Raw genomic sequence first — 17,559 nt, 5'->3', positions numbered from 1 at the left:
TCTCTCTCTCTCTCTCTCTCTCTCTCTCTCTCTCTCTCTCAGATTTCATGCATATTTAGGTGAATGCAATGCATATTTAGCTGAATTCAATTAGCATATATAGGATAGTACTTTCATCTATTTGCTGAATTACAGGTTTATTTTAAAAGCACTGTCCTGAATTTGCAAACATTTTAAGATGTTTCCGCTAACAGAGCCGTCGACTAAAACTACATATTAAATATAGTTTCTTGTTTAGAATACCAGTGCTTGTATATCCAATATGTTTGCGATTGTATGCTAATGTTTGTAGCAGTCACTGTCCATTTCCTTCGTGGTGTATTTGTTTTCTTACCTACGAATTTGTTGAAAGGTATAATCCAGTTTCGGCTACTACAAACATTAGGACGACAACAAACGAATTATTTATACAAATAGCCTACTGATATTATAGACGGGACAGTGTGTTTAAAGGGACATTTAGCGATTGTAATAATATACAAAATATATTTTTCTGCATAAAATATTAGTGGCTGTATATTAAACGTGTTTCTGATCGTTGTAATATTTGTACTAGGTTAAATTTCATTTTATTTCCAAAATTTTTTTTTTTTCCCACGTACGAAATTATTTGAAGACCAAATCCAGTATGGGCTTCTTACAAATATTAAAACGACCAGAAACACATTAAATATACAGACACTGATATTCTAAATAAGAAAATATATTTAATATGCAAGTTCAATCGTACAAATGTTTTATTAGTCGGAAACATCTTACAATGCTTCAAACTCAGGAATGTCCCTTTAATATTTAAATTTAATCATCAAAATAGGGTCTGTTAGTCGTAAACGTCTTACAATGGAAGAAAACTATGGACAGTCCCTTTAATGAAAGTATTCAGCACTAACGCATAAATAACTCAAACATATGCACTACAGATGCGTAATATTTAACACTAGGCGTGTTTTAAAATGGTTTCATCTTACTCATAATCTAAAAATGTCTTCATAAAACGGTTTTACAGCATGTCCGGAAACCACTGACAAATAACTGAGTGCATGTGTATATTTGTCGGAGATGTGGATGCAATGAGAAGTATTATTTCACCTGGATTGCTGGAAGATCTTACAAATGGAACAATTAGGCCATTATGCGGATTACTGAAACACTGTGTCTATTCACTTTTAATATCCAAATGCACCACAACTGGTCAAAGGCCGTGGTATGTGTTTTCCTGTCTGTGGGAAAGTGCATATAAAACACCCCTTGCTGCATTAAGAAAATGTAGCGGGTTTCCTCTATTGACTACGAGTCGGAATTACCAAATGTTTGACAAACAATAGCCGATGATTAATATATCAATATGCACTAGTGGTGTCGTTAAACAAAACATTTTTTTTTATCCATGTGAGTTTTCAAAACGTAATTTGCCCTTGACAGACACCTTAGCTATTTGAGCACCTTATGTTTTAGTGGTTGCAGGGTCTCATACCGGCACAATCACCAGATTGATGCCAAACAACCGTTATTCACAAAACATATGAATATATGAATTCGGCGATACATAGTCACAACGTTGATATACCATTAAACTCTGGATATTAAATACTGAATATGGTTTCCTCTTCCATACTAGAGTCTGGACTTACACCAGTCGTAAAGCGCTCGCCTGATGCGCAGTTTATCTGGGATCGGTCTTGGTCGGTGGGCCGATTGGGCTATTTCCCGTTCCAGCCAGTGCACCACGATTGATATATCAAAGGCCTTGTTATGTGCTATCCCTTGCTGTTAATCTAAAATGTGTAGCGGGTTTCCTCTCTAACACCATATGTCATCATTATCAAATGTGTGACATCCAATAGCCGATGATTAATAAATCAATGTGCTCTAGTGGTGTTGTTAGACAAAACTACTAGAGAAACTGCGTCCTTCGTGTATGTTTATCCCGAACGGAACGAACTAATACATATCGTAAAAAAATAAACCTAATCACAAATCAAGGTTATTGACCACCTCAGATCACTGAAATTGTACTTTGTGCTTGTATGCGTTTAACGTGGTGTGCCTTTCAGTCTTTCCGTTAAGGAGTACCCAGAGTGTGAAATATGACCACAAATAACTACCAGGGGTTCTAAAGTACAGAATCTGTAGTTAAAGTATTGTAATGCGGGCTGTCGTAAACGCTAGGCATTTTATTGCTTCACATTTCGAGTTTAGTACCAGATGTGTTGGGATGATTCTAAAAATGATCATACGGGCTGATGCCCGTGTTGGTGATATAAAAAAAATCAACGCCTTGACTGGAATGTGTCAGTGAATCTTGTTTCTACCCTTGCCATAGTACATTTTCTGCCAGAAGTGTTACACTACTTAATTTAGTGAAACGAAACTTCTCAACTGTGCAAAACGTGAACGAATCATGTGGATGTATGGACGGGTGGATGGGCGAATGGATGGGTGAATGAATGCATGGCCGAATGCATGCATGGATGAAAGAACGGAGGGATTAACAAATAGATGAATGCATGGATAAATAGATTGACGGATGGACGAACGAACGAACGAACGAGCAAGTGAGCGAACGAACGAACGAACGAACAAAAGAACGAATGAATGAATTAACGACCAACGAAGGATAGATGGGAAGCTGGCAGTATAGTAGGACTGACGAGTGAATGGGAAGATGGCACGACAAAATGAATGAATGAATGAATTAATTAATTAATTAATGAATTAATTAATGATAATTAATTAATTAATGACGAAAAATGGATGACAGATGGCAGTATAGTAGGATTAAAGAGGAAAAGTATCAATGTACGGCTGAATGATTGATTGCACACCTCGAGTTCATCCAAAGTTAGCCGAGTCGAACGTGACACGAAATCCAGTCATATATTCACCATACGACATCAGTGACACACGGAGTTCGTTTACCGTTTGATGCTTGCGACCCTCATTACTCAAATAGCTCCTTTTTTCTTTCTGCGCTAAATTACCTGAGCAATCTGAAAACTGAGCACTCTTTTATATTTTGGACTTAAATCCTGCAGAACATTCAAAATTCATTAGCACCACAAGTGCTTCAGCCAGGTACTTAATCTGGTCGGGCTGCTGGTGCTCTCTTGCACTTGCCAGCGCGGGCGGTCCATCCTCCCACCCACTCCAAACCTCTTTCCTCTCTTGGACGGAGGAGCCGACATGGGTCGACACATGCGCCCATGACAGGCGTACGTTATAACAGCTTGCTCTGAATGTGCATGTTAAGCCCTATGACCTGATCTGACCTGCGTCGATCGCGACAAGGAATCCAATTATATATCCGTCATACGACATCAATGTTTGATGCTCGCGACTCTAGCTGAGACTTTATGTGGGTGCTGCAGGGGCTGGACGTAGTGCAAAGATAAAGCGCTTGTTTCATGCGTTATCGATCTAGGATCGATCCCCATCAGTAGACCAATTGCGTTATTTCTCGTTCCAGTCAGTACTTCATAACTGGTGTAACAAACTAAAGGACGTGGTATGTTCTATCCTGTCTATTGGATGATGCATATCAAATAGCCCTTGCTGCTAATCGAAATGAGTAACCCAAAGCGTGGCAGCGGGTTTCCTGTCTCATTATCTGTGTGGTCCTTAACCATATGTCTGACGCCAAATAACCATAGATAAGAATGTTCTCGGTGCGTCGTTAAACAAAATATTAATTAATTATTTCTTTCCTTCGTTCTTATATAGCTGCTGGTTTATAGTGCTGAATGCATATTATATGTATAACAGTGACCGGGTTGTTAATATTTAGCATCACTATCATTTTAATACCTATAGTAAGCAATAAATGTCAACCCCTAATTTGCCAACGTTCTTTAAATATTCGAATTTGTGTGTTTCACGCTCTGTTCAGGTTAGTCGTATAGCGTTAGTTCTATAAAGAGACGCGAATCCTCTTAGAATGGAACCGACTGCTCTTGACTTGGAGTCGAATACTGAGGCAAAAGAGAACGTGCGTGAACCTTCAAATGCAGGGGCAGATCTAGGAAATATTTTGGGGTTTCTAAGGGGAAAAGGATACAAGGACCAACTCATGAAAAAAGTTAAAGTTGGTTTTGTTTAATGACATCATTCGAGCACACTGATTAATTAATCATCGGCTATTGGACGTCAAACATTTGGCAATTATGACACGTAGTCATAAAAAGAAAACGCTACATTTTTCCAAATGCAGCAAGGGATCGTGTATTTGCACTGTCCCACAGATAGGAAAGTTCATACCATGGCCTTTGACCAGTTATGATGCACTGGTTGGAATGAGAATAAACCCAATCATTAGCTGGTTCGATCCTCAATGCAAGCACCTCGTGAAAAGAGCAAACCAATGATTTTTTTGATTTTTTTTTTTGAAAACCAGAAAAAGAGAGGCACTTGAATATATTTAGGGGGTACGGGTTTCCTGCGTCTGAAATGGACAGAAAGGTATACACGTGTTCAAAGATTACCGCTAGCAATACAGATTTGAGTGGAAGAACGAAATAAATATTTCTCATATTCATCATATATATTGAAAAGATGTCATCTGCAAGTGATTTAAATTAATTGAGCATTTACAGCGCACCCACTTCTTTTTCCCGCTGTAGCTCTCATGGAGGAAAACGAAATTCAAACCCCACCACTAATCCATCTCACGGAAACTACTTACATCGCACTCTTCAACTAAAAAAAATGTCTCGCCATTCGTGACGAATGTTCGTGTTTCGTTTAAAAGTGTACCTCGTTAGGTACGGCTGAAAATGTAAACAAAAGTTAGTACATTTCTGTTTTCTTTCATTCCAGTATTCTAGAAATAGACGTCCCTTGACGTAATTCTCTTTTGTTGTGATATATTTCCATTGTGTTTTGAGGTGAACAGAAAATAGACGCACACCTGGCGTGTAATGAACTGTACCTTAAACCACTTACGCTGATATTGCCTACTGGTGTGTATTGCATTGGTGATGCTGATTTATGTCTAGGTTAACGCCCCCAACCACTTTACCAATGTTCCACTACTGTTACGTCAAAGGCCGTGATATGTAATGTCCTGCAAAAGCAAAACGTTTATATGTAGCGCTAGCGGGTTTCTTCTTTTTTCTTTATGTCGACCAAGTGGCAAACTCACCGGCGGACCGGGGGGGGGGGAGTGTCAGAGGTTTAGGTGTGCGGTGACACCTCCCCCTCACTCGACCATTTGAAGTGCCCATTTTAATTACTTTTTTTGTTTAATTCGTTATCCGTGATATACAATACTAAACTGCTCTAAAAACGTGTCCACATTTTTCCGAGAGCATATCCCAGAATCCCCTACAGATCTCGCTCTGTTTGGAAGCTTGGCAATCTTAAACTTGCCCATTTTAGAATTTAGTGACCCTGCCCCTTAACAAAATGCTTGATCCGCCATAGCAATAACCATGCATTTCCAACACCAAGCCCAGAGGTAAAGCGCTCGCTTGATGAGCGGTCGGTTTGGGATCGATCCCTGTCGGTGGTCCCATTGGGTTATTTATCGTTCCAGCCAGTGCGCCACGATTAGTATATTAAAGGCCGTGGTATGTGCTATCCTGTCTGTGGGATGGTGCATATAAAATATACCCAGCTACTAATGGGTCTCCTCTCTAAGACTATGTCAAAATTATCAAATGTTTGACATCCATTAGCAGATGATTAATAAGTCAATGTGCTCTAGTAGTGTCATTAAACATCAGGCGTAGTTCAAAAGTGCCCAGCACCCAAGTTCAGCCAGCTAACATTTCGCTAATGTTCGCGAACTATTTGACTGGTTCACCGTTTGCTGGCTGAACTTGGGGCTGGTGTCAATAAACTAATATTCGTTTCACTTTGGTTCCTGACAGTTTGTATTTCATATCGATACACAAACAAATATGCTAATTAGTATTTTATTCCCCTTCCAACAGTTCTCGCAGCTGATAGACAGAGACAGCACAACAGAAGGAGTCTGGAGAGAGTGGTCCGACTGGACAGCATGTTCTGTGGAATGTTCAACCGGAATATCCCACCGGACCAGAGAGTGCGAACTTCCGCGAACACTTCCGGTCTACACGTTAATGTGAGTTACTGCGGACTGATACTCTGAAAAATAATGGAATAGGTCGTTATTATTATTTTGTGTGGTTTATTACTTTTTCTATGTTGCTGCCTCCGTCTGTCTGTCTGTCTGTCTGTCTGTCTGTCTGTCTCTCTCTCTCTCTCTCTCTCTCTCTCTCTCTCTCTCTCTCTCTCTCTCTCTCTCTCTCTCTCTCTCTCTCTCTCTCTCTCTCTCTCTGGTGTGTTTGTCTCACTTTCTATATCCCTGTTTCTGTATGTCTCTCTCTCTGCCTGCCATTCTCTCTCTCTCTCTCTCTCTCTCTCTCTCTCTCTCTCTCTCTCTCTCTCTCTCCTCTCTCTCTCTCTCTCTCTCTCTCTCTCTCTCTCTCTCTCTCTCTCTCTGTGTGTGTGCGTGTGTTTTTCTCACTTTCTATATCCCTGTTTCTCTCTCTCGTCTCTCTTCTCTGTATTTTCTATCTCTGTATGTCTCTCTCTGTCTGTCATTCATTCTCTCTCTCTCTCTCTCTCTCTCTCTCTCTCTCTCTCTCTCTCTCTCTCTCTCTCTCTCTCTCTCACTCTCACTCTCACTCTCACTCTCACTCTCACTCAATATATTTCTGTCTAAACGAAAATTCTGTCTTCCTTTTTTTCTATTCTCTAAAATAAACAGACTCTCTACAGATCGATTCAGGTGGCTGTGATGGGAATGGATTAGATCTCAGTAAACAACACATTTGTAAGCATGGTCTAGTATAGTGTCATTATAAAAAGAAAGAAATGTTTTATTTAACGACGCACTCAATACATTTTATTTACGGTTATATGGCGTCAGACATATGTTTAAGGACCACACAGATATATAGAGAGAAAACCCGCTGTCGCCACTTCATGGGCTACTCTTTTCGATTAGCAGCAAGGGATCTTTTGTATGCACCATCCCACAGACAGGGTAGTACATACCACGGCCTTTGATATACCAGTCGTGGTGCACTGGCTGGAACGAGAAATAGCCCAATGGGCCCACCGACGGGGATCGATCCCAGACCGACCGCGCATCAAGCGAGCGCTTTACCACTGGGCTACGCCCCACCCTAGTGTCATTATAAAGTCGTGTACATGATAGTTTACGCTGTTTACACGCTCTTTCATATGTGGAATGCATATCTGCAATACCATTTACCGTATATTATGTATCTTATCTGATAAAGAGTCTTCTTTTGTTTAAAGATATGTCACAGTAAATGCATCCAAACAGCCATAAAATAATGTTTTCCGCCTGAACGACAAAACAAAACAGTGATACACTTAGCAGCAAAGCTGAATTACATACTGTCTCCCATAATTAAAAGTGCATACAGGGGCGCATTGTTGTATGTGAGAACGTGCAATGCATTAAACATTAAACAGGTACGCAGTAGAGTGGTACCTGTAACAGAGCCTCTGTTATCTTGACACAGTGAATGATGTACAGTCAGCCGCAGTAGTGCAGCAGTGTCACCAGTAATTACCCTCTGAATTATGTTGTCGCCTATGTTGGGTGTTATTTCTTGTTGCTTCTGATTTGTTTAGCATAAAAAGTCGTTTAGCATAAGTGTTGTATGTTAAATGATAAATGGACCAACGAGTTGTGCATGCAGAATGTTTATAGGTGGTAATTGTGGTGATGGTTATAGTGATGGTGATGATGATGGTGATGATGATGATGCTGGTGGTGATGATGATGATGATGGTGATCATGATGGTAATGATGATGGTGGTGGTGATGATGGTGATGATGATGATGGTGGTGATCATGATGGTAATGATGATGAATGATGGTGTTGAAGATGCTAATGAAGATGACGTCTTTGAAAAAATTATGATGACGATAGTGATGGTGATGGTGATTATGATGTTGAAGGTGATTATGATGTTAAAGATGTTAATAATGGTAATGATGATGAAAAAGTTGTTAGTGATGATGATGGTGGTGGTGGTGGTGATGATGATGATGATGATGATGATGATGATGATGATGATGATGATGATGAAGATGGAATGTTCATCTTATGGGGCGATTGCTCGATAAATCGTCAAATGGATCTCCGTGTGAGGATTCGCTGGGTTCCGGGTCAGATCACCCCTTTACTGTTGTTTGACTGTAAACTGTCTGAGGACAGAGCGGTTCCTACCTAATATTAACACAGACGTCGCTTTTGTTATATATGTATTTTGGACACCCAGGCCACTAACTTGCGTGTGTCTGTATAAAGACAAATGTAAAGACATATCAAATATAGTTAAATTCCTCATTTTGTATTTCAGGAAAGAGATTAAATGAATAATCCTGGTGCATTTGCATTGATTCATTCATTTCAACTTATTTGTGTGCTTATATCCATTTAAGGTTCAACCACGCTGTCCTGGGCACACACCTCAGTTATCTGGGCTGTCTTTCCAGGACAGTGGGTTAGTGGTTAGTTGTTAGTGGTTAGTGAGAGAGAGAGAGAGGTGTAGTGGCCTTACACCTACCCATTGAGTCGTTAAAACTCGCTCTGAGTGGAAGCCGGTACCGGACTGCGTACACATTACCTACCAGCCGTATGTCCGATGGCTTAACTACGACACTATTAAAGTCGGTAAGCAAGAGATTAAATGGGTATGGGAACTCTTTTTACGTGCTTATATCCAATGAAGGTTCAGGCACGCTCATCCTGGACTTAATATCTGACATCACCGGTAACTAATTCCGGGACAAAAGGGCAAGCTATTAAATTAATAATGTTGGTGCATAGGCACCTATTTAGAACATTATATGCAAATACCCACGCCTTTTTGCCATAAAAAACAAATTGTATCTTATTAGACTTAGTGTAGGCCTAATCACCACTGACAGGAAGTTGTTACGCGTTTGCGTCTTAACAGTTATTTTTTCTTTGATGAGTCATTAACACTTGACCTCCATAATCACCAGTAAATGGAAATCAACTCTGAAGGTGTGCTATGTAAAATAGGATTTTCCAAACTTTCTCAGACATGTTTTCGAGAGGAGGTGTTTTTTGTGTGTGTGTTCAAATTCCTTTGAAGACGAGCACGAAATTTACCGAAGCAGCTGTGGGAATTACTCAAAGACTTGTATTTTTAGATATGCGCAGACAACGTAAGCATCAGAAATAAATCTGCGGGGGAGACGATATGCTTTATCAACAGTTGGACTATCAGCTTTCCACCATTTACATTTTTTATGTGCAGTTTTCCTGTCACACTTCATCAAAGTAACACTAATTAGGTTTGCCTTTATGCATCAACAGTTATCAGAGAAAAAAAATATATATATATTCCGTCATTATTTATTTTGAAAAAGAGTAATGTTGCAAGCAAGATTCAAAGCAATGATAAACATTATTTTCTGCCATGGTGGGCTTTGCTTTCACTTTCTGAAGAGTTGTGTTTAGTTCCGAGTAGATGGAATTTCAATTACTTGTTACTTTTTACGATCTGTTTTTTGTTTTTCAAAATGCATATGTTATCAAGATTTCTCAGCAATGATGATGTGTTTTTTTACTTGCATAGTTGTTCGTTGTGTTGTTGTTGTTGTTTTTTGTTTTTTTATATACAGATGGAATTTCAATTCTATACGAATTTTATAGTCTGTGAATATACCATTAAAGATAGTTGCCTTTATGCATCATAAGTTGTGATCATAGGCGTACGGGCTCCTATCTTTGTAAAGGGGAGGGGGAGGGTGCAGGCTGGTTTTTCCGTATTAATCAAAAATGCCCGAAACTGGATAACAACATTTATTCATATTAGCATTACTGCCAAACAGCTATAATAGGTTTACAAACGAACCATTACGCATTTTTACATGGACCACAACTAATTTTACGAGTAGAATGAGGGGCATTTGTCTATGATTGCGATACCATAATTACCCGCACTGTATAAAACGTCAAATACAAGACACATAATGATTTTTTTTAATGATTTATTTTTATTATGTTATTTTCTTTACATATTTGTTTTTTTTTTTTATTTGCTGATTTTAAAATATAAAATTCAAGAACATATAATGTGTTCTAGGACACTACATACCAGTTTCAGTTACAAGTTTCACTTTCGGAACGTTTAATATTTCCTGAGTTCATTGAGTTCCTGAGTTCATTTCCTGAGTTCATTGTGAATACAAAATGCATTTGCATCTCTGCAATTATGACTTCTGAAACATAACTTTAAAATATAAAATATAAAGTTCACGATTATATAATGTCTTCAGTCTATCTATTCTTATTAATTAGGACAATAGTTATAATAGGAAACTGCAGGAGGACAAGATGGCTATTTTTGCTTCTTCGTTTTGTTTTACGACACCACTAGAGCACATTGGTTTATTAATCATCGACTATTGGATTTCAAACTGTTGATAATTATGAAATATAATTTTAAAGGAAATCTAGTAAATTTTTCCATTAGCAGCAAAGGGTTTGTTCTGTGCACTTTCCACAGACAGGACAGTACATACCAGTTTCAGTTACAAGTTTCGATTAAGGAACTTAACTAATATTTCCTAGGTTCGTGGTGAATTAAAAAAAATGTCTTCGAAAAAATAATTTTGTTCATTCCAAATGTGAACTACAAAACTTTTATCCGTCATCAAGGCCGTATCTCTGTTTTTCAAAACATACTTTTATTAAGTTGATAATTTGAAAATTTTGTGGTGGTGGTGGTGTCGGGGGGGGGGGGGGGGGGGGGGGGGCGGTCTAAGTCACTACAAATAGTTAACAATGGGTTGGATTGTAACAGTAAACTAAGGTTTTTCAAGTATGGGAAGAACCAAAGGCAGACCTATTGACATTCCTGGAAATAGCTAATCAACACCTGTTCGCTGTAGATATCCGATTCGGTGAATATACCAACGCACATGGTAGCCACGTGTCCCTCTTTAGCTATGGCATATCAATAGCTACAAACAGAAGTAACCAACAATGCCACCACTAGGGCGATTCGAACACCATTTTGTTTGTGTCATGGTGACATCAAAACCGTACCCTTTGTACATGTAGATCGATACACATTTAAATTTTATTGTTGCTTGTGAAACATAATATAATTGGATCCATAATACTGGTTGAACCACAGTCGTTCAATTCGAATGCATACATGCAGTATTTTCATATATTTGATTGTTTTAATTTTTAATTTTCTTTAATATATATATACTTTATTGAATATATATATATATATATATATATATATATATATATGTGTGTGTGTGTGTGTGTGTGTGTGTGTGTGTGTGTGTGTGTGGTGTGTGTGTACTTTATTGGATACTAGGCTAGTAAACATATCAAATATATTGCCTGCAATACGCAATTATTTTTTCTTCTGAATCTATTAATGCGGACGTTAAGCTTTTCCATTGTTTTTTCATTTAATGTTTAGTTTTTTTTGTGTTGTTTTTTTTATAATTTATTGTATTCTAGCCTATAAAAGCTACCGAGCACACTGCCTGGCATATATTATTAATTCGTTCTCCTAAATCTATTAAAGCGAACTGCTTTAAGTGTTACCATTGTTTCCTTTATTTTATGCGCTTCAGCGTCCATGTGCATGTTCCTTCTCCGCCGTATCAAATCTGATAAAACTAATTGGTCTCATTGCAACCTAAGCTGCTTCCTGTATGAGGGTCTTGTAAATGTAGCATGTGGTATGCGTCTTTATTTTTATCTCAAGAAGTAATAGCGTGTAAATTCTAAATCAAAATGGGCGTAGACCCTTAACGTTTGTCCCACTGGTACATTTTAAGCTGTGAGTTAAAGGTGCAGTAATTGTATGATTAAATTCAGAATGCTAGCATGTGAACCGTGGACTTAATGAATACTGTTACTTTACTTTCTTTATTTATTTTTCTCTTTTTTTCTTTCAATTTATTCAGTCGTTTCTCACAAACGTTTGTTTGATTGACTGACTTCTTAATTGATCGATATACAGACAGACAGACAGACTGACTGACTGACTGACTGGTTGGTTGGTTGGTTGGTTGGTTGGTTGGTTAAATGAATGAATGAATGAATGAATGAATGAATGAATGAATGAATGAATGATTGATTGATTGATTGATTGATCGCAGTCGCCGTTATGGTAAAAGTTAATTTTTGTAATTAGGAGAGGAACCTGTAAACCCTATATTGTCACTACAGTTTATATATCATGTTCCCCGTGTCGTTGTTTAACGGCCTCAGCATAATAAAGTTCTGTTCTGTTCTGTTCTGTTCTGTTCTGTTCTCGTAAGTTGGATAACATGTACCCAATCCTTTTGTGTACTAGTGTACGGTATATCTTATATGCAGTATATCTTTTCAGTCAAACTTAAAATCGAATAGTTGCGTGTGCTTGTTGTAACTGCCAGTTGTAAATGTGGACCTTTAATGCATATTTTCGTTTTGTCATCGTAGTAAAGTTTATTATCCTCTATCAGTTGCTATCCACATATTTGCATTAACAATCAAACTGTATGCACGTTTACGTAGAAATCGAAGTAGTAAAATATATTAATGTACTTGCGAAATCCTTAAGAGAAATGTTCTGTTGTTTAGCACTACTGTATTTCTGGCTAATAACAATCTTATGGACCCTTACAGAAATATTTTACTTCCAGCATCGTCCTTAGAATATCTGTCGATTCGCAGGGATTTGGAGACCTCGAAACATATTTTACAAAACTGTTTATAGGGCACCATATTTTGTAACCATTTAATCGTTGTCAAGGACTCTTACTGACGTCATGATCATCCTATCGATGTTATGAGCTCTAATCCATTCATATACGATAATGCACTAGTTTTTACTGTAAAGCGTCACCGACCTCGGTGGTGTCATGGTTAAGCCATCGGACATAAGGCTGGTAGGTACAGGGTTCGCAGCCCGGAACCGGCTCCCACCCAGAGCATGTTTTAACGACTCAGTGGGTAGGTGTAAGACCACTACACCCTCTTCTCTCTCACTAACCACTAATAACTAACTCACTGTCTTGGACAGACAGCCTAGATAGCTGAGGTGTGTGCCCAGGACAGCGTGCTGGAACCTAAAATTGGGTATAAGCACGGAAGTAAGTTAAAATGATTGAATGTACAGTGTCAAAATACAGTTGTTTTGAAACGTGAAGGTTACGTCTAAATACGACGGACATGTATCGTTATACACATTCTTAATGCTAATGAAAAAAAACCCGGCAAATAAATATTAAAAAAAATATTAAGACATTATCCGATACAGGCATATAATAATTTGTCCTCATGTTGGTTTCGTCTCAGGCCTGAAGCGCCGCCCAGTACGAATTCTTGAAATGACTACTATCCACAGAGTCAATCTAATTAAATTAGCTCCACTGGTTAATTACTATTACCTGTGGATCTAACGGCACCCCCTTTGAAGCTCATGTCCAGTTGACCTTTCATTCGACCAATCAAAACCTTACTTGCCAGTGATTTGAAAAGAATTTAAAAACATTCGGGATTATGCCGATGGTATACGAAATGATTCGGGTGAATTACGAAGTATGCCGGAAATTAATTTCAATATAATTTTTTTATATAAAATTCGTTTCAAGACGAAAAAAAAAAACGTGATGGTACAGCCATAAAATCTGTTTATACTAGTATACAATCCAGAGTTTATTACTGCACTGCCCCCCCCCCCCCCCCCCCCCCCCCCCCCCCCCCTGTTTTTTTAATGTTGAAATAGACCAACAAGTTCGGCTATTGCATAAATAGTCTCGCCCGATATTTTTAGAATTTGTATGCTCCCGAATAACGCGATATTTAAATTGTTATTTATAGATGAAATGTCACCTGGACATGGGAGGACTCCCAATGCTGTTAGATCTACTGTTAGACCAGTAGAGCTAATTTTAATCAGATTGTCCACAGAGTATAATTACTATATCCATTCATTAAATGAAACAACAAAATAAATTCGTCGACGTTAAATATCTATGACAATATAAGACAAATCTTTAAACAATATGTATCTACATGGTATATGCTAGTCGAATATTTACACATTTTCAGTGATCGGCGTTTTCGGGTGATTTGTTTCTTGATGACGTAATAACCGGAACACAGAACCGTGACCGATTTTCTTTCAAGTTCGCCTGATATTGACATGGCGGAGAAGTGAATCAATATAGGAAATGTGCTACCTAATGATATTAAATTATACAAATAATAATTTAAAAAAACAACATTCAAAAGTGATTTTAAAGACCGTTTCTTTGAAATATACAAGTAGTCATTGTTTGTTCACTTGTCTATATGTAATCGTCATTTTAATGACGTCATTGTTGGTTGAATTTCTTTTCCAGAGAACGTGCTCACAAGAAGTTAGTATGCGATGGAGATGATAAGCAGATTAGGCTATGCAATACGCATGTAAGTGATATGTTACGTCTCTAGCTGTAACTGCATGTGTGTTTGTCATCTTAACGATGAAAGAAAGACATGGTTTATTTAACGACGCACTCAACACATTTTATTTACGGTTATATGGCGTCAGACATATGGTTAAGGACCACACAGATTTTGAGAGGAAACCAGCTGTCGCCACTACATGAGCTACTCTTCCGATTAGCAGCAAGGGATCTTTTATTAGCACAAACCATGGCCTTTGTTGAACCAGTTATGTATAACTGGTCGGTGCAAGTGGTTTACACCTACACCATTGAGCCTTGCGGAGCACTCACTCAGGGTTTGGAGTCGGTATCTGGATTAAAAATCCCATGCCTCGACTGGGATCCGAACCCAGTACCTACCAGCCTGTAGACCGATGGCCTAACCACGACGCCACCGAGGCCGGTCTCTTAACGATGAGGGGTTGGGCGTAGCCCAGTGGTAAAGCGCTCGTTTGATGCGCGGGCGGTTTGTGATCGATCCCCGCCGATGGGCCCATTTACTATTTCTCGTTCCAGCCAGTGCACTACGACTGGTATATCAAAGGCCGTGGTATGTGCTGTCCTGTCTGTAGGATGGAGCATATAAAAGATCCCTTGCTACGAATGGAAAAAATGTAGCGGGTTTTCTTTCTAAGACTATATGTTTGACATCTAAACTAGCCGATGATTAATAAATCAATGTGACCTAGTGATGTCGTAAAAGAAAACAAATGTTTTTTCTTAAAGGTACATACCCTAGTTTTTAAACACTAAGGCATATTTTTTACTATTAGAGCCGTTTTTGATAACTGAAATCATACTTTACTTAGATTTTATTGTTTAGATTATCATTCGAAGTGTTTTTGGTCATCCTAGTGTTTTTAATATCACAAAATGCACTTCTGATATTTTTAAAAACGCACGTGCGTCTGAGAAGTAACAGCTATGGAATCTATTCTTAGAGGGTATTTCACCATTTCAAAGTCACAGACTCATGTTTCACTGAATTGTAATTGTAGAGTAACTGAACTTAGTGTTAATTTTCACGGCTTGAAACTAGAGTATGTCCCTTTAAGGGTGATTCACAAATGAGGTGTAAAGCTTGGTTTTCATAAAATCTATAGCATGTCGTCGACTAGCACAGACTGTCTGTAATATGTTCCCATTAAAACAAATGTTAATAATAACAAATAGGAAATAAAATAAACAAAACAAAACAAAACTTGAACAAAAGACAATAAAAACCTCAAAACAACAACATCAACAAAATAATAAAACACAAAAAAAAAAACAAAAAAAAAACAACACCTTTCAGTATGCGTCAACTTGTTATATACTCTTCAAAAAAAGAAACGCAAAAGGATACAAATGGGTTATAACTCCGATTTTATGTTTCCTACCGGTTCATGCTTTGTGAATATAAGGTCATTGCATGTCCCAAACACATTCCCACGGTTACATTCGATAAAACGCAGCTACTGTACAATAAAGTTCCAAAATGTGAATATTCGCAAAAACGCAGCCACGTGCAAACCATGTCACCACTGCACGTGCGTTGTCTGCACGTGCAACATGAACACCGACAGTATAAAAGTGCAGGGTGTTCGCTTGCCTGGCCTCTGTATCTGGCCGACAGTTGACAATCCAGGACATGCCACGTCTCAGTGAACCGCAGAGAAACAATGCCATCGGCCGACTAGACGCAGGCGAATCCAGAACGGCCGTTGCCAGGGCATTCCATGTGTCCCCAAGCACCATCTCCAGACTGTGGGACCGTTACCAGCAACATGGATCAACACGTGACCTCCCTAGATCCGGTCGACCAATACATCCGGGTACGCCACCTTCGGGAACGATTGACCCATTAGCCGCAGCAATACCAGGTTTGCGCAGGATATCCGACCAGACCGTACGGAACCGCCTACGTGAGGTAGGAATTCGTGCCAGACGTCCAGTTCGAGGTGTCATCTTAACACCACAACACCGTCGACTCCGACTGCAGTGGTGCCAGATTCATCGACAATGGCCTCAACTGCGATGGAGACAGGTGTGGTTCAGTGACGAGTCCCGATTTCTGCTCCGACGTCATGATGGAAGATGTCGCGTGTATAGGCGTCGTGGTGAACGTTATGCGGCAAACTGCGTGCAGGAAGTGGACAGATTCGGCGGGGGTAGTGTCATGGTGTGGGCAGCCATCTCACACACTGGCAGAACTGACCTGGTCCACGTGCAGGGCAACCTGAATGCACAGGGCTACATTGACCAGATCCTCCGGCCACACATCGTTCCAGTTATGGCCAACGCCAACGCAGTGTTCCAACATGAAACGCCAGGCCTCACACAGCACGTCTCACAACGGCTTTCCTACAGAACAACAACATTAATGTCCTTCCTTGGCCATCGATATCACCGGATTTGAACCCACTATGGGACGAGTTGGACCGACGCCTCCGACAGCGACAACCACAGCCCCAGACCCTGCCCGAGCTGGCAGCAGCCTTGCAGGCCGAGTGGGCCACCATCCCCCGGGACGTCATCCGTACTCTGGTTGCTTCAATGGGCAGGCGGTGCCAGGCAGTTGTCAACACACGCGGAGGCCACACCTGGTATTGACTCCAGATGACCTTGACCTTGGTGGTGTGTCCTATCACTTACTCACAATGGACTAGAGTGAATTGTGAACAATCCTGCAACATTTGGTAATTATCGGACTCACCATTCAATAATGAAATCAATTCTCTAAATGTTACGACAATGTGGTTTTGCGTTTCTTCTTTTGAAGAGTATATATTGTACGGAAACCAGTTGTGAAAGGGGTTTGGTTTGGAATTTTTGTTTGTTTGTTTGGGGATATTTTTATAGGTTTTTTTTGTTGTTGTTGTTGTTGTTGTTGTTTTGTTGTTGTTTTGTTTTAATGGTGTGTCTCTTTGTTTTGTGTCTTAAATACTCACCACCTTAAAAGGGAATTACATAATTTTTACAACGAAGCAAACATATAGCTTCTTCTTGTGTGCAATCCAAACGTCTTTGTAAACCAACCTCGTCAAACAAAATCCCACAGGAACATGCACATGCATGCATTTCGTAAGTTT

General features: G+C 39.3%; 1 protein-coding gene across 1 annotated transcript in view; it reads left to right on the top strand.

Moving 5' to 3' along the window:
* The window catches only part of LOC121380953 (thrombospondin type-1 domain-containing protein 4-like), a 102,078-nt gene that overhangs the window by 58,175 nt on the left and 26,344 nt on the right, over positions 1–17,559 (top strand). Inside the window, exons 3-4 of the mRNA XM_041510004.1 lie at positions 5,931–6,082; positions 14,402–14,468. Of these exons, the coding sequence (XP_041365938.1) occupies positions 5,931–6,082; positions 14,402–14,468 (219 nt within the window). The remainder of the gene's footprint in view (positions 1–5,930; positions 6,083–14,401; positions 14,469–17,559) is intronic.

This window comes from Gigantopelta aegis, chromosome 2 (assembly GCF_016097555.1).
Source record: "Gigantopelta aegis isolate Gae_Host chromosome 2, Gae_host_genome, whole genome shotgun sequence".
In the NCBI taxonomy this organism is placed as follows: Eukaryota; Metazoa; Mollusca; class Gastropoda; order Neomphalida; family Peltospiridae; genus Gigantopelta; species Gigantopelta aegis.
This window is presented reverse-complemented; position numbering and strand designations above follow the sequence as displayed.